The sequence below is a fragment of the Myxine glutinosa genome, chromosome 2 (assembly GCF_964187855.1).
Source record: "Myxine glutinosa chromosome 2, kmMyxGlut1.1, whole genome shotgun sequence".
Lineage (NCBI taxonomy): Eukaryota > Metazoa > Chordata > Myxini > Myxiniformes > Myxinidae > Myxine > Myxine glutinosa.
The window spans coordinates 121,148,751-121,173,893 of NC_136262.1; the positions used below are offsets into that span (position 1 = coordinate 121,148,751).

The 25,143-nt window shown below is 42.8% G+C and overlaps 1 protein-coding gene across 1 annotated transcript in view; it reads right to left on the reverse strand.

Annotated features, from left to right (window-relative positions):
* Nucleotides 1–25,143, reverse strand: part of LOC144890796 (receptor-type tyrosine-protein phosphatase S-like) — a 97,945-nt gene that overhangs the window by 53,001 nt on the left and 19,801 nt on the right. Inside the window, exons 2-3 of the mRNA XM_078772630.1 lie at nt 20,219–20,334; nt 1,975–2,108 (exon numbers count right to left, since the gene is read on the reverse strand). Of these exons, the coding sequence (XP_078628756.1) occupies nt 1,975–2,108; nt 20,219–20,291 (207 nt within the window). The 5' untranslated portion in view covers nt 20,292–20,334. The remainder of the gene's footprint in view (nt 1–1,974; nt 2,109–20,218; nt 20,335–25,143) is intronic.

Consider the following 25,143-nt stretch of genomic DNA (forward strand, 5'->3'; position numbering starts at 1 on the left):
CACAAGACAATACAATCAGACAGGTCATTGATAGAGATCAAGAACAATGTAGGACCCAACACAAGACAATACAATCAGACAGGTCATTGATAGAGAACAAGAACAATGTAGAACCCAACACAAGACAATACAATCAGACAGGTCATTGATAGAGAACAAGAACAATGTAGGACCCAACACAAGACAATACAATCAGACAGGTCATTGATATAGAACAAGAACAATGTAGGACCCAACACAAGACAATACAATCAGACAGGTCATTGATATAGAACAAGAACAATGTAGGACCAAACACAAGACAATACAATCAGACAGGTCATTGATAGAGAACAAGAACTATGTAGGACCCAACACAAAACAATACAATCAGAAAGGTCATTGATAGAGAACAAGAACAATGTCGGACCCAACACAAGACAATACAATCAGACAGGTCATTGATATAGAACAAGAACAATGTCGGACCCAACACAAAACAATACAATCAGACAGGTCATTGATATAGAACAAGAACAATGTAGGACCCAACACAAGACAATACAATCAGACAGGTCATTGATATAGAACAAGAACAATGTAGGACCCAACACAAAACAATACAATCAGACAGGTCATTGATATAGAACAAGAACAATGTAGGACCCAACACAAGACAATACAATCAGACAGGTCATTGATATAGAACAAGAACAATGTCGGACCCAACACAAGACAATACAATCAGACAGGTCATTGATATAGAACAAGAACAATGTAGGACCCAACACAAAACAATACAATCAGACAGGTCATTGATATAGAACAAGAACAATGTAGGACCCAACACAAGACAATACAATCAGACAGGTCATTGATATAGCACAAGAACAATGTCGGACCCAACACAAGACAATACAATCAGACAGGTCATTGATAGAGAACAAGAACAATGTAGGACCCAACACAAGACAATACAATCAGACAGGTCATTGATATAGAACAAGAACAATGTAGGACCCAACACAAGACAATACAATCAGACAGGTCATTGATAGAGAACAAGAACAATGTAGGACCCAACACAAGACAATACAATCAGACAGGTCATTGATAGAGAACAAGAACAATGCAGGACCCAACACAAGACAATACAATCAGACAGGTCATTGACATAGAACAAGAACAATGTCGGACCCAACACAAGACAATACAATCAGACAGGTCATTGATAGAGAACAAGAACAATGCAGGACCCAACACAAGACAATACAATCAGACAGGTCATTGATAGAGAACAAGAACAATGTAGGACCCAACACAAAACAATACAATCAGACAGGTCATTGATATAGAACAAGAACAATGTCGGACCCAACACAAGACAATACAATCAGACAGGTCATTGATAGAGAACAAGAACAATGCAGGACCCAACACAAGACAATACAATCAGACAGGTCATTGATAGAGAACAAGAACAATGCAGGACCCAACACAAGACAATACAATCAGACAGGTCATTGATAGAGAACAAGAACAATGTCGGACCCAACACAAGACAATACAATCAGACAGGTCATTGATAGAGAACAAGAACAATGCAGGACCCAACACAAGACAATACAATCAGACAGGTCATTGATAGAGAACAAGAACAATGTCGGACCCAACACAAGACAATACAATCAGACAGGTCATTGATGTAGTCCAAGAACAATGTAGGACCCAACGCAGAGCCCGAAGGAACACCAAGAGTAACACTATGGGAAAGATGGCTGTATCTCATGTTTCACCTATCAGAAAGAATACAGCTTTCACTCGTAAATAAGAAAAAGATTAAGTGTAGAAAAAACAACAACAAAGACCTATGCACAGTTTAGCCAATTAGATCTGAGTGTGACAAACAAATATCTCCTGCATGCTCCATGTTCACTTAAAGCAATGGCACTTGTCATTTTTAAATCTTTGTAATCTCTATAATGAATGAAGTACCTGGATGAATGGTTCGTTGCCATGGCGATACTCAATATTGAAGCTAGTGATTGACTCAGGGTGTGACCAGCTCAGAGTAACACTTGTGGCAGTGGTTTCTGTTACTTGGGGGGCAGAGGGGGCATCTGGGAGATCTGGATGGTGAGAAACAAAATAGGAAATAGAGGGAGAGGATAAAAAAAGGTATTATTTGTAACCAAACAAAAGAGGTGATGTGGAACCAATATGCATATGAAGGAGAATTTAACTACAAGGTAACATACTATCAGGCCCTCATGGTGTACTTTTGCTCACCAAAGGTTGTAGTACTACATGCATATTTATATACAAGTAAAACCTGTCTACCTTTACACCTGCTGCAGCCTATTAACTCCATGCAGTCACATGATGCTGGAATCCTGGGTTCAATATCATATACTGCACAATGCTTATTTGTACATTATTAGCCCCCATTGGACTTGATCCAAAATGGGGGGGCTTATGGATTGGGTCTCGTCCGTCAGTCCCATCCATCCATCCATCTGTCCGCAACCATATCTCAGAGATGTATGCACCGATTTTGTTCATACTTGGCAGAAAGACAATACATGATGGTATACATAAGCACATCATTTTGTTTCGTGATTCGATCAAATATGGCCGACTGGCGGCCATTTTAGTTGGAAAAAAACCCGATGTTGAACACGTACGTCCTCATCCATTTCTCGGACATACATTTACCGATGTTGTTCAAACATGGGATACAGATAATGAATGATGGCTTACATATGCACATCACTTTATTTCGAGATCAGAATCAAGACGGCCGACTGGCGGCCATTTTGTTACTTAAACGTGTCCCAAACAATTTCTCGGACATGCATTTACCGATGTTGTTCAAACATGGGATACAGATAATGAATGATGGCTTACATATACACATCACTTTATTTCGAGATCAGATCCAAGATGGCCGACTGGCGGCCATTTTGTTACTTAAACGTGTCCCAAACAATTTCTCGGACATGCATTTACCGATGTTGTTCAAACATGGGATACAGATAATGAATGATGGCTTACATAAGCACATCACTTTATTTCGAGATCAGATCCAATATGGCCGACTGGCGGCCATTTTGTTACTTAAACGTGTCCCAAACAATTTCCTGGACATGCATGGACCGATTTTGTTCAAACTTGGCAGAAGCACAGTACGTAACGGCATACACGTACACCTCACTTTATTTTGCAATCTGATTAAAGATGGCCGACTGGTAGACTGGCGGCCCTTTTAGCTGTAAAAAAAAATCCGATATTGAAAACATCCACAACCATTTCTCAGACATGCATTTACCGATCTTGTTCACATCTGGCACACAGATAATAATGAATGATTGATTACATATGCACGTCATTTTGTCTCGAAGTCAGATCCAAGATGGCCGACTGTTGGACATTTTGTTACTTCAATTTTTCCCAACCATTTCTCGGACATGCATGGACCGATTTTGTTCAAACTTGGCACAAAGAAAAACATGAGAGTATACATATGCAGAAGATTTTGTTTTGTAATCTGACCAAAGATGGCCAACCGGAGGCCTTTAACTCCATACAGCAAAATTATGAATACAATGGAGGCTATGATATTTTATGTCTTTTTCTCCATGTTTACTAAATGTCTTGCTATTCATGTAAAAGTAAAAGTCATCTTCCAATGTATTTTTCCTGCATGAAATAATGCATACATGCTCCTCCATGACCTGGTAGATACAATGCCTTCAAGAAAGTATTCACACCCCTAGACTTTTGTTTTCACATTTTGTTGTTATTGCCTGAATTTAAAATAGATTAAATTCAGATGTTTTTTGTCACTGATCTACACATAATACCCCATAATGTCAAAGTGGAATTTCTTTTAATGACCCCCCCCCCCCAAAAAAAATGAAGTACAGAAAATATCAAATTTACATAAGTATTCATCCCCTGAGTCAATACTTCATAGAAGCAAATTTGGCAGTGCTTACAGCTTCAAGTCTTCTTGGATATGTCTATCAGCTTTGCACATCTAGATTTGGGGAGTTCCTCCCATTCTTCCTTGCAGATTTGCTCAAGCTCTGTCTAGTTGGATGGGGAGCGTCGGTGAACTGCAATCTTCAAGTCTTTCCACAGATTCTCAATGGGATTAAAGTGTGAGCTTTGGCTGGGCCACTTATGGACTTTCACATTCTTGTTCTGAAGCCATTCCAGTGGTGCTTTGGCCGTATGCTTGGGGGTCATTGTCCTGTTGGAACGTAAATCGCTGCATTCTATGGTCTTTTGCACTCTGAAGTAGGTTCTCCCCAAGGTTTTCCCTTTATTTGGTTCCATTCATTGTTCCCTCTATCCTTACAAGTCTCTCAGTTCCTACCGCTGAAAAGCATCCCCATAGCATGATATTGCCACCACCATGCTCCACAGTAGGGATGGTGTTAGATGGGTAATGAGCTATGCTAGGTTTCCACCAGATGTAGTGCTTTATATTCAGGCCAAAGTGTTCAATTTTCGTTTCATCAGACCACAAATCTTTTGCCTCAGGCTCTGAGTCTTTCACGTGCCTTTTTACAAACCCCAGGTGTGCTGTCGTGTCCATTTTTCTCAGGAGTGGCTTCCATCTGGTCACTATCCCATAAAGCCGAGATTTGTAAAGGCTGCAGAGACTGTTTTCCTTTCGGCAGGTCCTCCCATCTCAGCCAAGGAACTCTGTAGTTCTGTCAGAGTGGTCATTGCGTTATTGGTCACCTCCCTGACCAGTTGCTCAGTTTGGTCATACAGCCAGCTCTAGGAGGTGTCTGGGTAGTTCCATATTCCATCCATTTCCTAATGATGGAGCTCACTGTGCTCTTGGGAACTTTCAACACTCTAGAAATTGTTTAAAACCCTTCCCCAGATCTATGCCTCCTCATAATTCTATCACGGAGTTCTACGGACAGTTCCTTGGACTTTATAGTAGAGTTTCTGCTCTGACATGCTCTGTCAACCATGGGGCCTTATATTGAAAGGTGTGTTTCTTTATAAAATAATGCCCAATCAATTGAATTGGCCACAGGTGGACTCCAATCAAGTTGTAGAGACGTCTCAAGGATGATCAAAGGAAATTGGATGCACCTGAGCTCAATTTTGAGTGTCATAGCAAAGGGGTTGAATACTTATTGACAAGATATTTCAGCTTTTCTTTTTCAATTATTTTGTAAAAATTGTAAAAAATAAATTCCACTTTGACATTATGGGGTATTATGTGTAGATCAGTGACAAAAATTCTCAATTTAATCCATTTTAAATTCCAGATGTAACACAACCTTTTTGTGAAAAAAATGGAGGTGTGAATACTTTCTGAAGACACTGTACATGGTGATCAGGCCATAACATACAGACCTCAACCACAACTTTAAAGGAATTAATCCTCCACACATTCTTTATGCTGAAAGAAACGCTGTTTCATCCCACCTGTAGTCGTGTGTCGTGTCCTTCAAGCCCTGACTCATTGAATGTTGGAGCTATGCAATCGGCTCACTTGACAAACTTTAATTCAAGCATCAAAGAAGGATCCTTAATTCCTCCACAATTTGAATAAATCTCTTTTGCCAAAGATGTTGTTTTACTATTATTAACCATTAAAACAGACACAGCATTGTCCAGGACTGGTTTTTTGTTTTGTTTTGTTTTTTTCTATACTTTGTCAAGCTCATGAAGCAGCCAGTACACTTAACGGATCAGAAAGTAATAGACAAAAACAGAATGCAAGACACAAAACAGGACGAAAAAGGAACAGTAGAGACGCACCCACATGGAACAGTTTAGACGCACATAAAAGGAAGAGTAGAGCCGCACGTAAAAGGACCAGTAGAGACACACACAAAAGGAACAGGAGAGACGCACGTAAAAGGAACAAGAGAGACGCACGTAAAATGAACAGGAGAGACGCACGTAAAAGGAATAGCACAGACGCATGTAAAAGGAACAGGAGAGATGCACATAAAAGGAACAGTAGAGACGCATGCAAAAGGAACAGTAGAGACGCGCATAAAACGAACAGTAGAGACGCACATAAAGGGAACAGTAAAGACGCACATAAAGGGAACAGTAAAGACGCACATAAAAGGAACAGTACAGATGCACATAAAAGGAACAGTATAGACGCACATAAAGGGAACAGTACAGACGCACGTAAAAGGAACAAGAGAGACGCACGTAAAATGAACAGGAGAGACGCACGTAAAAGGAATAGCACAGACGCATGTAAAAGGAACAGGAGAGATGCACATAAAACGAACAGTAGAGACGCACATAAAGGGAACAGTAAAGACGCACATAAAGGGAACAGTAAAGACGCACATAAAAGGAACAGTACAGATGCACATAAAAGGAACAGTATAGACGCACATAAAGGGAACAGTACAGACGCACATAAAAGGAACAGTAGAGACGCACGTAAAAGGAACAGCACAGACGCACGTAAAAGGAACAGGAGAGATGCACATAAAAGGAACAGTACAGATGCATGCAAAAGAAACAGTGGAGACGCACATAAAAGGAACAGTAGATACGCACGTAAAAGGAATATTAGAGACGCACACAAAAGGAACAGTAGAGATGCACGTAAAAGGAACAAGCGAGACGCACATAAAAGGAGCAGTCGAGATGCATGCAAAAGGAACAGCACAGATGCACGTAAAATGAACAGTAAAGACACACATAAAAGGAGCAGTAGAGACGCACATAAAAGGAACAGTAAAGATGCATATAAAAGGAGCAGTAGAGATATGCATATAAAAGGAGCAGTAGAGACGCGCATAAAAGTAGTAGAGACGCACATAAAAGGAACAGTAAAGACGCACATAAAAGGAACAGTAAAGATGCACGTAAAAGGATCAGTAAAGACGCATGTAAAAGTAACAGTAGGGATGCACATAAAAGGAACAGTAAAGATGCACGTAAAAGGAACAGTGAAGACGCACATAAAAGGAACAGTAGGGACGCACATAAAAGGAACAGTCGAGACGCACATAAAAGGAGCAGTGGAGACGCATATAAAAGGAGCAGTGGAGACGCACATAAAAGGAGGAGTAGAGACGCATATGAAAGGAACAGTAAAGACGCACATAAAAGGAACAGTAAAGATGCACGTAAAAGGAACGAACAGAAAAGACGCACATAAAAGGAACAGTAAAGACGCACGTAAAAGGAACAGTAAAGACGCATGTAAAAGGAACAGTCGGGACGCACATAAAAGGAACAGTCGAGACGCACATAAAAGGAGCAGTGGAGACGCACATAAAAGGAACAGTGAAGACGCATAAAAAAGGAGCAGTGGAGACGCACATAAAAGGAGGAGTAGAGACGCATATGAAAGGAACAGTAAAGACGCACATCAAAGGAACAGTAAAGATGCACATAAAAGGAACAGTAAAGACGCACATAAAAGGAACAGTAAGGACGCACATAAAAGGAACAGTAAAGATGCACGTAAAAGGAACAGTAAGGACACACGTAAAAGGAACAGAAGGGATGCACATAAATGGAACAGTAGAGACGCACATAAAAGGAGCAGTGGAGACGCACATAAAAGGAACAGTAAAGATGCACGTAAAGAGAACAGTAAAGACGCACGTAAAAGGAACAGTAAGGACACACGTAAAAGGAACAGAAGGGATGCACATAAATGGAACAGTAGAGACACACATAAAAGGAGCAGTGGAGACGCACATAAAAGGAACAGTAAAGATGCACGTAAAGGGAACAGTAAAGACGCACGTAAAAGGAACAGTAAGGACACACGTAAAAGGAACAGTAGAGACGCACATAAATGGAACAGTAGAGACACACATAAAAGGAGCAGTGGAGACGCACATAAAAGGAACAGTAAAGATGCACGTAAAGGGAACAGTAAAGACGCACGTAAAAGGAACAGTAAAGACGCACGTAAAAGGAACAGTAGAGTTCTCTCCACTCTTCTCTCCTTGGCTTCTAGCAGATTGTACACCACCACCTATCATCCTCTATTCCTACCACGATATTTTCTACCACCATGAACCCAACTTATAGCAACCCTCTTATTTGCAGGTTACTGTGTTTCCTCCACTACTCTCCTGTTTTATTGTTCATTAATTTCCTTTATCATAATCATTGACATCATTCAAATTGATCTTTGTAGCGCCGTTGGGCCCCATGATGATAATTTTAATGGATGAATTTGACACGGTACATTTATGCAGTACCGCATTCAAAGTTTATTTAAAAGGAAAGAAAAATGTGAAATGGGAATTTATTTTTATTGACAAAAGGGTAAATAATGTCTAGGGCTAGCTGGGTCATTACGGCATTCAGTCTAGCATTAAACGCAGCAATTGATGGTACGAGAACCACATCAGAAGGGACGACATTCCACAGATTCACAATTCCATGGGAAAAGGCTGATGAGCGGAACTTCTTCTTTCTTTCTTTTTGTATACAAGATCGAGGCTTGTGTAAGAGCTAACAGTAATCACAAAAAGGCAAACTGACACATTAAACATAAGATAAAGGGAGCGGGAGACAAGATTTGGGAGAGAGAGGGAAGCACACAAGCACAACAGAGAACAGGAACATCGGGAGACCTGTGGGAAGGAGGGGGCTTTGGGGGAGGAGGCGTGGGAAAGGGGGCGGGGGTGGGTGAGTTATAAAACACATTGACATTGCTAGGACTTCCAGGACAGAAGTCGGAATTTCAAAAAAGTGGATCTGGGGTGAATTCGCGGGGGTAGAAAATATCAAGGTTTTGGATGGGGGAAGATAAGAGATGGTGGTGAACAGCTGTTTTAAAGACCTGGAGGGAGGAGTGGGATTGAAGAGAGTGAGGGAGTTTGTTCCAGAGGCGGGAGAAAAGGGAAATGAAGGAGTGAAGGTGAGCAGAGAGTCTTGATTTTGGCAGTTTAACCATAAGAGGGTTGCTGGCATCTTGTGCGACCTGGAGGAATATTTGGGGGACAGCACAGAGAGAGCTGGAGGAGCAAGGCCGGAGAGGAGTCGGTAGAAGACAGAAAGACCACCAACCTGCCCGCGGTGAGTGAGTGAAAGGCCCTCGGAGTTAGCTTCATCGTGGGAGATTCCAATGATTCTGAAAGCTTTGGTTTCAACAGCGTGAAGTCGATGTCGGTGTGAGGCAAGAGCACCGGCCCAGAGGGGAGAACAGTATTGCATTGAGCTGCGGATGAAAGCCTTGTATGTGGTGAGGAGCTCAGGTGTGCCAAGGAAGGACTTCGCACGATGGAGGATGCCCAGTTGGCGACTGGCTTTGGAGGCCAACTTGGAAATGTGGTTTTCCCAGGAAAGATCATGGCAGATAGTGAGACCCAAAAGCTTGAGTGACCTTTGCACTCACCGTTTGAAGATTTTCTGAGGGTGTCCACGCCGGGCATTATCTTGAAGAAGGATGAAAAACCGATTTCGGTCGTCAAGGTTTTCATAACTCCACACAATCTTAAACACCTCAATAAGATCTCCTCGAAGGCACCGGCTGCATGGACAAGAGGTTTAGGCGGGAAAGCCTGCCGTGGTACACAAGGGCACGGAGTCCGACACCATCAGGGTCGCGAGCCATTAGACACGTTCGATTTTGACGGTGTTGCATTGGAGGCTAGAGGACCATGCTTGGACACAGTATTGAAGTAGATGTCGGACGATGGCCGAATAGGCAGGGATAAACACTTGTGGAGCAAGAAGAGCGAAGGCACGTTTAATGATAAATAACATCTGCCGGGCCATTTGCACAACCGCATCACATTGAGCCGATGTGTTCAAGGAGGTATCAAATGGAAACCCCAGGTCCCAAACTTGGGCTACAAATCATGTAGGGATAAAATCGGTACATCGTCCCTACCCAAGTACAGGTGTTGGTATTTGTAATTCTTAGCTGCAGTTCTCAGAGTGCTCTCTATACAGAGATGGAGTTCAGGTCTCTGCATAGTCAGGGGCCTCCCTTGTGTTACAAATAAGTTTCACCTCATCAGCAGAGAGCAGGCATTGGCTAACAAGGTGGTCAGGCAGGTCATTCATGTAGATTATGAAAAGGAGGCGATCAATTACAGAGCTTTGAGGGACACCGCTCGGTGCAGGTGCCCTTTCAGAGAGGACACTCTCAACACAGACCCTAAACTGCCGAGAAGTTAGGAACACAACAAACCACTCCTTGACATTTCCTGCGATTCCATAGCTCAAGAGTTTGTTGAAGGCGATTGTTGTTGGCCGAGTCAAAAGCTTTGCTGATGTCTAGTTAGCAAATGTTGACCGAGGACTCCTCATCTAGGGTTACTATCTACAAAGTGGTGAGGAGATCGGTGAGTCAGGATCTCCCTTTGACGAAGCGATGCTGAGAATTGCAGAGAATGGAGGAGTTTGTCAAGTAGCCGTTGATTGCCAACTTCACAAGTCTCGCCAGGACCTTGCACACTGCACTCGTCAGGCTGATGGGCCGGTAATTCGTCACCTCGTCCTTAGACCCTTACTTGTGGATCGGTATATAATGACAGCAACCCGCCAATCAGGAATGGTTCCACTAATTCACTTTTCGTTGAAAAAAAAAAAAGGAGTGCTGGGTGACTACTAATCAGGTGTCGATACCCATCGGGGCATGACAGGGCACCTGACACCATGGTAGGAGTGAGCATCAGCTGTCCTCTGTATCACTGCTCAAATAGAGGGTCTGTGAGATGGAAATCATGTTGATACCCATTTTGTAAGAATATTCAGAAGGCATTGGCGGATTTGACGGGTGTAGCTGTAATGCCAGAGTCTGTACGGATACAACAGGGGTACTTCTTTGTGGGTGTGGGTATATCGGTGTTGACAAGTAGAGGCTGGCATTCAATGTCAGGAGGCAGTGTAGGCGAGATGGTGGTGGCAAGGTCTTTCTCGGCAGTACTGTATATGAGATTGCAGCTCTGAGGAATAGGGTAGCAGTGTTTATGCTCTTTGAACTGGTTTTACCTGCATCAGCTTTGGGGTGTCAGGAAATATACCAACCCAATGTAGATGGGATCGGCTGAGCATGTATGATTGTCATCATGGGATATCTGGCTCCGTGGGTCCTTGGGTATCAGTATCAAATTGGACCACCATCGGGCGGAGGGCCCAATTCTCCAACGAGCAACTAATCTGATGGAATCTGACAAGTCAAGGGCTTTGATCCCTTAAAGTGCCCTTAAAGATGATCCCCGGTACACCAATGTTTGCTGACATCTCATGCAATCTCCTCCTTTGCCCATCTACCTCTGCCAGTTCAGGGAGGTTGGTAAAACTAAGTTTCTGATAACGGGTCAGGAAGGCAGAGCAACATTCCACTACAATTTGCATTGCGGGGCCATATCCGTGAGCACCACGATGTCTTCGCTCACCTTCGACAAGGTTGATGAAAAGGTCGACCATTCAGATTCGATGTTTGAAAGTCAAAGATCAAGTGTGTCAAACTTTGTGCTAGTGGATGTAAAAATTTCAAGTCAGGTCATTCTTTTGGGACTGCCAGTGGTAACATGTAACCCAGTGCTACCTGTCGCACAGTCGGGTTGTCGGTGACTAAACCGACACCCATCACTGGCTTTGCTTGTGGGGAGGGTGACTGACATGTGAGTGTCTGCACATATGTGTGTATGTGCATGTACGTTGTTGTTACTGGCCGCTATCTCCACACGTGGGTGGGTTTCAGGAGATGGAACGGAGACCTACCAGGTCTCAAAGTATCCACCTCCGTGACAAAGTATCGTTGGTTGTTATCGTCATATGCGGGTTTTAGGAGGAGGGAGGAAGTTCCCCCAGAACTCAAAATCTCCACCTCCTTTTTCGGGTTAAGGATCATTATTCATGAACCAGATTGTGAAACTTCATTCTCAACGCTTCATTCCAAAAGCTCTTTTTAGAATTCTCACTGAACATCTGACAGCCTCGACTTGCAGCTCGTTTGTAGTGATGTTCCCCGGAATGATGTTAAGTGCTCATTCAGGGTTTTCTTGATCATCCCTGTTGCTCTGACTATCACTGGTACAACTTCAGCTTTCTTCAATTTCCAAGACCTTCTGACCTCATTTTTCAGACCCTTGTATTTGAGCATTTTCTTGGTTTCTGAAGCATTTAGTTCAAAGTCATTGAGAACCGAAACCTCGATCAACAGAGCTGTCTCGTCATCAGAGCGTGTGCGCGTGTGCATGTCAGCTCCATTACGAGCTTTAGACCATTATCAAAAGAATGTTCATCACGCAAGGTATCATGTGTGGCTTGGGAGGTCTTACAGCCAGCCAGCTGGGTTTTAAAGAATACCTGCTCTCGTCAATTTGACACATATTAAGTGGAACCAGAACTGGCATTTAGAATACGATATTCCACTCATACGAACTGTTTTTTAACAGACAATACGAACAGACGTTGGAATAGGGTTTAACAAAAGAGTTAAGTTGACCAAAAAACAACATGTCAGCATGCCCGGTCGATGTAAAGATTGGTGGAAGAGACGAGCACAGGAGGGTGGCCTCTAGGTAATCTGTGACGAGTAATCCGGAACGAACGGAACCTCGCCTAGAGGCCTCACGTAAGGAGGGAAGTTGTCCAATGATTTGCGGCCCAGCCCGTAAATATATAAAATAAGTCTCAAAGATTTGGTCATCTATCAGATTTCGTGACACAAAATGAATAACTCAAGTTGGAAACACCTGTTTGACAGGTGTGGGAATAAGCTATGCTTGTGTTCCACTGTGTCCCAACTGCACCATTGTCATAATGTTGCCTTTTTTACCCCATGTCACCTTGCACTTCCATGAGCTTACAATTTGCATTAAAAAGTTTCACATGTCGTATGACAACAGCATAAACTAGAACGGCACTCGGTAGAGCACACACCTCCCTCCGCCAGGTGAACAGTTTACGTTTTGTATCCCACTGATAGGCCGGATCTGCATCCAGGTGTTAAAGCCTAATCAGCTTGTTATTGTCACCGACCCAACTCATCCAACCATGTTTTGTCATAACTCATCCACAATTCTTTGAGACATTGTGCTATATATTGTTTTGGCCCTATCTTTCAATGGTGAAGAATCACTTAAAAATTAAATAATTCCCATATCCGAATCCATATTCATATCTTCACCAAAATGGAATCAATTAGACCTCGTCACACACACAACCTGTCCACCAAGTTTCGTCCAAATCTGTCCATAACTTTTTGAGATATCCTGCTCACAGTCAAACAGACAGACAAACGGGATGAAAACATAGCTCCGTCCACCTTCAGTGGGGGAGGTAATAACCTATCCTTCACCAAATATCCCTGCTGCTCAGTCTAGTTTCCTTGCACGAATTTATTTTTCATTTCTCAGGTTCCTAATATATATGAATCCCAATACCTTTTCAAAAACCAAGACGACAACAAAAATGCCACAAAAAAGCAAACACGTACAGAACAAAAGGACAGTCCGAAGCTCATACATATAAAAATTAAGGGGCCACCAACTGGCACATCTGCCCATTGAGCAAGATCAGGTCCTACCAGGGGGCGGATCCAGGGGGGGGGGGGTGCAGGGGGTGCGCACCCCCCCCCCCCTTCGATCCAGGATGAGGGTGCAAGCGGTGCGAATCTGCTAAACTGTTGGACCAGGGAAAAACACATGAAACTGCAGAAACTTCCAAGAACGCATGAAATGCCGTTTCTGACGATCAATTATTAAGAATTTCCTGGGGGAAGACCCCCAGACCCCCCCCTTTTTTCCCCCCTCCCCAGCGCTATAGTTTCATGCACCCCCCCCCCCCCCCCCCCCCCCGCTGTCTTGAAATTCCTGGATCCGCCCCTGGGTCCTATGTATCGACCACCTCATGGTCTCCATCTGGGGTGGTGCTCAAACATCCGGACACAAGTCTTGCAGTTATGCTAGTTCATAGTGCCTTCATTATTTAATATTCATATTCCCAATTTTTCAACCAGTTTTTATGATGCTCTGACAGTAACAACAAAAACATCTCATTTGATGCATTGTGCTTAATATTTGAGCAAACTAAGAAGTACATAAGACGCAGACATACGATGAAAACAGAAGTGGCGAGTGTGCAGATAAATACAGATTTACACATACCTCTCACATCGACAAAAACTTCGGATTCAATTCTTCCCAGTGAAGAGATGGCAACGCAAGTGAGATTTAGTGAGTGATGGAGAGAAGACAGAATGAGAAGAGAGCGCCCAGGAGATGACGGTGAAAGTGTAGGTTGAAAATAGCCAAAGTCTGGAAATTTGGGTAAAGAAGCTGAAAGTCGAGAGCCACGAGGACTCGGAAAATGTGGAGGGAAGGTACTGGTGAAATGTGAACGATGAGAGCGCTGGGCACGGAATGGGAGCGATAAAGATCTAGAGGGATGGAGCTTTATTGGAAAGGAGTCAGAGGGTCGTGAGCTTAAGCGAGATGAGGACAATGAGTTCACGATACGTTTGCTTTGGAGATGGAAAGAAGGAGACGAACCAGAGACGATGGAATAGCGGGAAAGGGAATGTGAACGGAGCAGCTGAGACGAAAGAGCACCGGAAGCTGAGAACCAGGAAACAGATGGACTTGGATTACCAGTAGCTGAGCAAGAGAGATTCAAAGCACGGCCACGGAGATGAGGAATGAGAGAGGGTGGGGGAGATGGATAGAAAACAGGGGAAGAGCGACGAGCTGTGGATAGAAAGGAAGACAGACAGAAAGAGAGGGTCACTGAAACTATCATTTCCAGTATAAATATAACATTTTCATACAATTATTAACGACTCATTTGGTCATTCCATATCTCATTCTTTGCTGTATCCACAATTTCATTCAAGTCCGAATTACTAATCTAGCAAAAAATATTCTCCTGAGGTGGAAGAGTTACTCTACTAATGTATAAACCCGATAGAGAAGAGTACATACATGTTATTCCACTGTGATTCGGTGTGGTGACAGCAGTGGTATTTACAGGGCCTTCAGAAAATATTGTTACGTTTGTAGGGGGTAGGCAGTGATTCCCTTAGTTCAGGTAGATTTGCATAAATTAGCATGCTCCGATTGTCGTGAAGAAGAAGAACCACCATGTAATAAGTAGGGATCCGGTAGGTCGTGTGTTCGGATTAAGTGTTACGTGTGGCCATACGAATGGCTCTTGTGCTAATTAGCTCAGGGATTATGGGTAAAATTATCCCTTGTATGTCGTTACCTCTGTATCTATTCCTTTTTCTCTTTTGGCACCGCACCATAGACACAAAGGGCTAGAATTCCACATTTAAACACTCATCAATAATAAAAAAAACCTACCGGAAGTCATGCATTGAGCCCTACAGCTGACAACCCCGACTTGGGAGGCACAGATAATATGGGCAGGCCGAGGGCAGGCCGAGGCCATGCCCCGAGGAGCCGTGGTTGGTCAGGGTTCTTGATTGACAGGAGGACTGGTAAGAAGGGACTCGCTGATTGGCGAAGCACGGCCGATGACGAGAGAGCATGGGTGATAAAAGGACACGCAAGCAGACATTTTCTCCTCGCTTCTTCTCTTCTCTTCTCTTCACTGCTCTCTACTCTTTGCTTGGCTCTGCTCTCTGCGCCTGGTCTGAATCGCAGCAGTCGGCATTTGTCTCTCTTGTTCTGGACAATAAAGCAATAAAGCGAACGATCATGCTTGGATCACGGGCTCAAGGAAGCGATCGGACCGGCCGTGTTCGGAGACACCGCTGGTGGATGTGCAGAGGAAAAGGGCAGGCCGCGGACCGAGGGCTGCAGCTTCCCACCGGGGACGACGGGGACAGGCCCAGCTGGAGGAGCGACCTGCACACGGCCTGTTCGATTCACGCGGAAGGCCTGTTGCGTGCCGGCGGGCGCGGTCTAGTGAACGAGGGTGTGCGGAGGCCTAGCAACGCAGGAGCGAGCGGTTCCAGTCAAAGACCGGGCGGTTCACCTGTGGCCAATTCAATTGATTGGACATTATTTAGAAAGAAACACACCTTTCTATACAAGGTCCCACAATTGACAGTGCATGTCAGAACAGAAACTCGACCATGAAGTCCAAGGAACTGTCCGTAGAATACCGAGATAGAATTGTGAAGAGGCATAGATCTGGGGAAGGGTATAAAATAATTTCTAGAGTGTTGAAAGTTCCCAAGAGCACAGTGAGCTCCATCATTAGGAATTGGAAAGAATATGGAACTACCCAGACACTTCCTAGAGCTGGCCATCCAACCAAACTGAGCAACTGGGCAAGAAGGACCTTGATCAGGGAGGCGACCAAGAACCCAATGACCACTCAGAGAACTACAGAGTTCCTGCCGGAAGGACAGCAGTCTCTGCAGCACTTCATAAATCTGGCCTTTATGGGAGAGTGGCCAAAAGGAAGTCACTCCTGAGAAAAAGGCACATGACAGCACAACTGGAGTTTGCAAAAAGGCACGTGAAAGACAGAGAGTATGAGGCAAAAGATTCTGTCGTCTGATGAGACCAAAATGGAACACTTTGGCCAGAATGCAAAAACGTTACGTCTGGTGGAAACCAAGCACAGCTCATCACCCTTTTATCACCATCCCTACCATTGAAGCATGGTGGTAGCAACATCATGCTATGGGGATGCTTTTTAGCAGGGACGAGGAGACTTGTCAGCGAAATAGAGGCAAATACTTGAGGAGAACCTGCTTCAGAGTGCAAAAGATGTGACTGTGGTGACATTATATATATATATATATATATATATATATATATATATATATATATATATATATATATATATATATATATATATATATAGATATATATATATATATATATATATATATATATATATATATATATATATATATATAGTGCATTCAGAAAGTATTCAGACCCAATCACTTTTTTCACATTTTGTTATGTTGCAGCCTTATGCTGAAATCGATTAAATTCATTTTTTCCCTCATCAATCTACACTCAATACCCCATAATGACAAAGACAAAACAGGGTTTTAGAAAGTTTTGCAAATTTATTAAAAAGAAAAAACTGAAATATCACTTTGACATAAGTATTCATACCCTTTGCTATGACACTTGAAATTTAGCTGAAGTGCCTCCCATTTCTCTTGATCATCTTTGAGACGTTTCTACACCTTGATTGGAGTCCACCTGTGGTAAATTCAATTGATTGGACATGATTTAGAAAGGCACACACCTGTCTATATAAGGTCTCACAGCTGACAATGCATATCAGAGCAAAAACCAAGCCATGAGGTCGAAGGAACTGCCTGCAGAGCTCAGAGACAGGATTGTGTCGAGGCACAGATCTGGGGAAGCCTACAAAAAAATCTGCTGCATTGAAGGTTCCCAAGAGCACAGTGGCCTCCATAATTCTTAAATGGAAGAAGTTTGGAACAACCAGGACTCTTCCGAGAGCTGGCCACCCGGCCAAACTGAGCAATCGGGGGAGCAGGGCCTTGGTAAGAGAGGTGACCAAGGACCCGATGGTCACTCTGGCTGAGCTCCAGAGATCCTTGTGGAGATGGGAGAAACTTCCAGAAGGACAACCATCACTGCAACAGTCCACCGATCTGGGCTTTATGGCAGAGTGACCAGACAGAAGCCAAACAGTTCAATCTTGGTTTCATCAGACCACAGAATCTTGTATCTCACAGTCTGAGAGTCCTTTCGGTGTTTTTTTGCAAACTCCAAGAGGGGCGGGCTTTCATGTGTCTTTCACCGAGGAGAGGCTTCCGTCTGGCTACTCTGCCAATTTTTGGCAGAGTGGCCTTCTTCCATTTAAATACATATTTTGAGGGGTTACACCTCCCCCCCCCTCCCCCCCCCCACCCACCCCTCACCCCTTTCCCCCCGTAGACTCCATTAATGAGCGCAAATTTCGATGAGGTCAATACACCTTTGTTAGGCATAAGATATGCAGCTTGTGGCCAAGTTTCATCATCTTCGTGTGTGTACTTTCGGAGGAGAGAGCAAACACCTATTCAGTGGAGTCAACCCCTCCCTTCCCCATAAACCCCTTTTATGGGATAAGATTTTTATGGGGTCAATACACCTTTGTTAGGCATCAGATATGCAGCTTGTGGCCAAGTTTCATCAAAATCGTGTGTAGTTTCGGAGAGGAGAGAAAATACCTATTTTGGGGGGGTGAAAACCCCTTGCCCCAACCCGCTCCGTATAACCCCTCACCGAGCGCAGCGCAAATTTTTTAATTTGTTTTGAAAGCCATTATTTAGACGTATTAGCTGATGTATATTCCAAGTTTCAGCTAGTTTCAATGTATAGCCTTGGAGATATGAGTGCCAACACATTTTGGGCTGACGGACGGACGGACTGACGGACACCAACGTGATTTTGAGGGTTTTCTAAATAAAACTCAAGAATGTGGAAACAGACGTTGCTGAAATTTGGAACATATTACCTCGACGTACAAAGCATTTTCTTCTGAAATTGGCAGCCGATTTCGTCCAGTAGAAGCTAAGAAACAAATGTTCAGTCCCTATGTTAAGGTTACATAGAGAAATGATCCCATATAAAGGAAGGGGCGCTCTGCGCTTCCCTTGATATTTTGTTTTATCATACCTTGCTTGGATGAGAACAATGTTTGTACCTCTCCTGTTCACCACAACTTCAAATTCAGTTTGCAAATGTTCCCATTTGTTGCCTTGCTCTAGCACCCACATTCGCATTTTCCATTAAAAATAAATATTTGTGGAATTGATCCGAACATTCATTCACAATCATACTGGTGCATTTGTGGAATCGGAATACGTGAAGTGCTTGTACAAAAGGCTGACAGAACATCAATGGGAATAAGTGAGCGAGTTGTATCTCTGCTGAAGGCAGGAGAAGATTTGCCAGAAGCACTCACCGGATGTCTGTTATATTCCGTTTCATAATTACCAACTTGCAAAGTTTAAGATAAGGCAAAAACATCTCCTGAAGTTATTTTCCCTCTCTTCATCTATTCAACACCGTCATAATCACCTTCGCTAGTTTATTTCCACCCCCATGTCATCTATTTTCTCCTTTATCCCCCTCACTCCAGGAAAATGTTAACTTGTTACCCTTGCCACCGAAGGTGGATGGAGGTTATGTTTTCAACCCTGTCTGTTTGTCTCTTTGTGAACAAGATATATCAAAACATTGTGGACGGATTCAGACGAAATTTGGCAGAGAGGTTGGGTATGCAACAAGGACGAAATGATTATATTTTGGTGAAGATCTGAATATGGATTCGGATAAGATAATTATTTAATTTTCATAGGATTCTTCACCATTGAGAGATCGGGCGAAAAGCGATATATAGCATGATATTTTAAAACGTTATGGAAGACTTATGACTAAACTTGGTGGACGAGTTGGTTTGGCGACGAGAAAAAGCCGATTCGATTTTGGTTCAGGTCCAAATCCAGATCCGGCCTATCAGTGGGATACAAAACGTAAATCGTTCACCTAGCGGAGGTATGTGCTCCGATTGCCGTTCTAGTTTTACTTGTTGTACACCACGCCTTTCCTATTCCATCTCCAGGCGCTGCATGACGTCATCGCCAGGCACTGAAGGGGGCCCGGCGATGACGCGCACCGAAAGGGAGCACTCAGTTTTCACTCAGATTGTTTTCTTCCTTGTTTTCTTTCTTCCTTTCTTGTTTGTCCGGGCCATTTTCTCAGCCATCTTTTGAGCTTGGAAGATGAAATTTGGGCACAATAGTGAGCACCTGCTTTGGCAAAAACGGTTTTTTTAAATCAATCAATGAATTGATTAGTTACTTAATTATTATTGATTAATTTAGTACTTATTTATTTTCTTTCTCATCTGGGCAATATCTCAGGCACCTTTGGGGCTATGAAGCTGATATTTGGACACGATAATGACCGAGTGATTTGGCTGAAATGGCTATCTTTGATTTATTGATTAATCCATTAATCTATTACCTTAATTATTTATTGATCAATTAATCAATTAATTGTTTTATTTTTCAATTAATGTTATTTATTAATTTTTACACCGTTGCAGATTCGGATGAAACATTGGTGGTTTAGGTATGCTATATTAGCCAATTGTTTAAGAAATTAATTACTTTATGATTCCTATTTATTTATTTCAATTACGCAATTAATCAATTAATTATTGTACACCTCTCCCTCCAAATACCGTCTTGATGTGCTGCACGGTGGCATCGCTGGGTGTTGGAGGATGTTATTTATTTATTTATCATGGGGGTGGTGTGCTTTGAATGTATCTGTTACTTGTTGTTATCCCTCACCAGAAGATCCCATGATGGCCTGCATCAAGGCAAGGAATGAAAACAGCCAAGCACGACCTGCACAATCCAGCATGACTGCTCAATTCATACAGTCAAATAAAGCAGCAAGAGGTCACCTGTGGGAGCAAATAAAGGTATCATGGTAGAGCATTTAAACAGACAAAACACCAGGACATTTTAAAATATTTTTTTAATACAATGTCAAAGTGAATGCTCATGAAGAAGAACCACCTTTAGAGGCCATTTTTTTCCCCACAGAGCAGGGGTTGGCCTTTTTTGGCACCGTGGTCCCCTTTTTGAAGCAATGTTTTATGGCCGGATGCCCTTCCTGCCACCAACCCTGCGAGTCGCCTCTTGCGACACACAGGGAATTGCCAATGAACTGGTACTCAATTTGCCGACCTCTGAAGGATGACAGGCTGAGTCAACCCCCCTGGTGTTAATTCAGCGATCGACCAGGATTCAAACCCAGGATCCTAGGATCCCAAGCCGGCACCCTAACCGCTAAGCCAACACCAGGCTGGACAAAACAAAATGCTTAAATGATAAAATATATATATATAAAAGGGTAATTCAAAATATAGGACAAGCTGTTTACCCACTCTATAGGTGTCCACAGGAAGTTAAACTTCAATTAACCTGTTACTCAATTGAAATAATTAGGTAACAAGAGGGAGAAATGCTTTGCATTACACATTCCCTACCTCGGAGGGGATTATATAGGTTTGTCCATCCCACGAGTGGTTTTGTGCACTTTTCCCCCTTGCTCTTTAACATATCCAACTGAAACTTGGTACCTGGCTTTATTATGATAAGTTACAGAACAAGTGTGAGTTTCTTGGTATTTCACCAATTTTTCAGAGTTGTGTCCTTTTTGCTTGGAACAAGAATATTCATTATGTACTAATAAGTTATTAGTCCATAATGCAAAAATGAATGAAGAGTTGCATTTACATTCCTTTATCCACATTAAGGTGTCTATGCCATGTGCAAACATCAGCATGATTCCCACTAGGTACGTCTTAAATGTATGAAAATTGCTGTTTTGCTTTGTTTATATGTCATTGGTACTTGATGCCATAGGTGTAAAGGCAGCGTTAAGGATACACCTGATCATGGGGAGGGTGTGCATCCTTTCTCAATATCAGATTGTGGGTTCTGTTTTCTTGTTCTTTGGGTGCAGTGTTTGTGTGAGCTAGGCATCTTCAGGTTGTCACCGTGACCTTTACCTGCACTCTCTCAGCAAGTCTTTAATCACTCAGGATGGTGCACTGGTAGCGTGCTTACCTTTGAGCCATTTAGACTAGACCCCATTCTCGACCTGACCATAAATCACCCGATTGATGCCTCTCTCGGAGGGACGTTATGTCGGGTGTCCCGTTTGCTGGCATTAGCTGGTGGATGTTAAAGATAGCACTGTGTATTTCACGAAGAGTAGGTGAGTTCTCATCGGCACCCTGAACAAATGACAAATTCCTATACAAATCAGCTCCAGTAGAATGGCAGGCCTGGCTACCCGGCTCAAGGCAGGCTTGGGCCAAAAATAAATAAATAATAGAAAGCATCTGAAAATGCAAAGCCCGTCTGCGTCCACATTGTATTCGGTCTTCTTCCGTATGCTAAACATGATGAAAACAGCTAAAAATAAAAATACAAAAAAATGACGATTTTAGGCGACCTTGACCCTTTGACATCAAAAGCATTCAGCTTCAGCGACCCAAAATGAAAACCCTGCTCAAATTTCAAAATCAGATGGAAATTGACAATTTTGTGACCTTCACCATTGACCTCAAAACAATCGGCCTCTAGCTTTATTAGTGAACCAATTCAGTGACCCCATATGCAAACCCTGTTCAAATTTCAAAATCAGATGAAAGGAGAAAGAAGAACCACCTTTAGAGGCCATTTTTCCCTGCAGAGCAGGGGTTGGCCTTTTTGGGGCACCGTGGTCCCCTTTTGGAAGCAATGTTTTACAGCCAGATGCCCTTCCTGCCGCCAACCCTGTTAGTCGCCTCTTGCGACACACAGGGAATTACCAGTGAACTGGTACTCAATTTGCCGACCTCGGAAGGATGACAGGCTGAGTCAACCCCCCTGGCGTTAATTCAGCGATCGACCAGGATTCGAACCCAGGATCCTAGGATCCCAAGCCAGCAACCTAACTGCTAAGCCAAATTGACAATTTTGTGACCTTGACCTTTGATCTCAAAACAAGCGGCCTCTAGCTTTATTGGTGAACCAATTCAGCGACCCGCTATGCAAACCCTGTTCAAATTTCAAAATCAGATGGAAATTGACAATTTTGTGACCTTGACCTCTGACCTCAAAACAATCGGCCTCTAGCTTTATTGGTGAACCAATTCAATGACCCGATATGCAAACCCTGTTCAAATTTAAAAATCAGATAGAACCACCTTTCTATCTAATGGAAAGACAATTTTGTGACCTTCACCTTTGACCTCAAAACAATCGGCCTCTAGCTTTATTGGTGAACCAATTCAGCGACCCGATATGCAAACCCTGTTCAAATTTCAAAATCCGATGGAAATTGACAATTTTGTGACCTTGACCTTTGACCTCAAAACAATCGGCCTCTAGCTTTATTGGTGAACCAATTCAGTGCCACCGATATGTAAACCCTGTTCAAATTTTAAAATCAGATGGAAATTGACAATTTTGTGACCTTCACCTTTGACCTCAAAACAATCGGCCTCGAGCTTTATTGGTGAACCAATTCAGTGCTGCCGATATGCAAACCCTGTTAAAATTTCAAAATCAGATGGAAATTGACAATTTTGTGGCCTTGACCTTTGACCTCAAAACAATTGGCCTCTAGCTTTATTGGTGAACCAATTCAGCGACCCGATATGTAAACCCTGTTCAAATTTCAAAATCAGATGGAAATTGACGATTTTGTGACCTTGACCTTTGACCTCAAAACAATTTGCCTCGAGCTTTATTGGTGAACCAATTCAGTGACCTGATATGCAAACCCTGTTCGAATTTCAAAATCAGATGGAAATTGACAATTTTGCGACCTTCACCTTTGACCTCAAAACAATCGGCCTCTAGCTTTATTGGTGAACCAATTCAGCAACCCGCTATGCAAACCCTGTTCAAATTTCAAAATCGGATGGAAATTGACAATTTTGTGACCTTGACCTTTGACCTCAAAACAATTGGCCTCTAGCTTTATTGGTGAACCAATTCAATGACCCGATATGCAAACCCTGTTCAAATTTAAAAATCAGATAGAACCACCTTTCTATCTAATGGAAAGACAATTTTGTGACCTTCACCTTTGACCTCAAAACAATCGGCTTCTAGCTTTATTGGTGAACCAATTCAGCGACCCGATATGCAAACCCTGTTCAAATTTCAAAATCAGATGGAAATTGACAATTTTGTGACCTTGACCATTGACCTCAAAACAATCGGCCTCTAGCTTTATTGGTGAACCAATTCAGTGACCCGATATGCAAACCCTGTTCAAATTTCAAAATCTGATGGAAATTGACAATTTTGTGACCTTGACCTTTGACCTCAAAACAATCGGCCTCTAGCTTTATTGGTGAACCAATTCAGTGCCACCGATATGTAAACCCTGTTCAAATTTAAAAATCAGATGGAAATTGACAATTTTGTGACCTTCACCTTTGACCTCAAAACAATCGGCCTCGAGCTTTATTGGTGAACCAATTCAGTGCTGCCGATATGCAAACCCTGTTAAAATTTCAAAATCAGATGGAAATTGACAATTTTGTGGCCTTGACCTTTGACCTCAAAACAATTGGCCTCTAGCTTTATTGGTGAACCAATTCAGCGACCCGATATGTAAACCCTGTTCAAATTTCAAAATCAGATGGAAATTGACGATTTTGTGACCTTGACCTTTGACCTCAAAACAATTTGCCTCGAGCTTTATTGGTGAACCAATTCAGCGACCTGATATGCAAACCCTGTTCGAATTTCAAAATCAGATGGAAATTGACAATTTTGCGACCTTCACCTTTGACCTCAAAACAATCGGCCTCTAGCTTTATTGGTGAACCAATTCAGCGACCCGCTATGCAAACCCTGTTCAAATTTCAAAATCGGATGGAAATTGACAATTTTGTGACCTTGACCTTTGACCTCAAAACAATCGGCCTCTAGCTTTATTGGTGAACCAATTCAGTGACTCGATATGCAAACCCTGTTCAAATTTCGTGTCAATCGGATGAAAATTGATGCTTTTATGCAACCTTGACCTTTGACCTTTTGATGTTAACAAAAAAAAAATTGGCTTATAGCTTTTGGACGACCAATATGCAAATTCTTAAAATTTTCGGTCAATTGGATGAAAATTGACGATTTTCTGTGACATTGCTTGGATTGTGACCTTTTGGCAAAATTAGTAATTGGTCTTCGCCATATTGTCATTAGAATTAGGTTTATTGAAAATTTTATGACAAAACCAAACTCTCCTCCTATGGTATCCATGGAAATCTCCATGCATGGCTTGCGGACTTCCTCTCTGGTCGTAGTCAACGTGTGGCCCTGAGTGGATTTCTCTCATCTCCCCTTCCCGTTCAGGCTGGAGTTCCCCAAGGCAGTGTGCTGGGCCCTGTGCTTTTTCTGGTCTTTATCAATGATCTCTCCGACTCTCTGGAAAATCCTCTGTATCTCTTTGCTGATGACTCCACTCTCTGCCGCTCCATTCCTCTTCCCTCAGATCGGCAGTCTGCAGCCTCCTCACTCTCTGAAGACCTGGACAAAATCACAGACTGGTCAAACATGTGGAACATGTCTTTCAATCCTGACAAATCTCACACTCTTACTATGTCTCTCCGAAAAGATCGACTGGACAACCCTCCCATCTACTTTCTCAACAATCCTCTCTAAGAAGTTCTGTCGCTCAAGCTTTTGGGTCTCACCATCTGCCA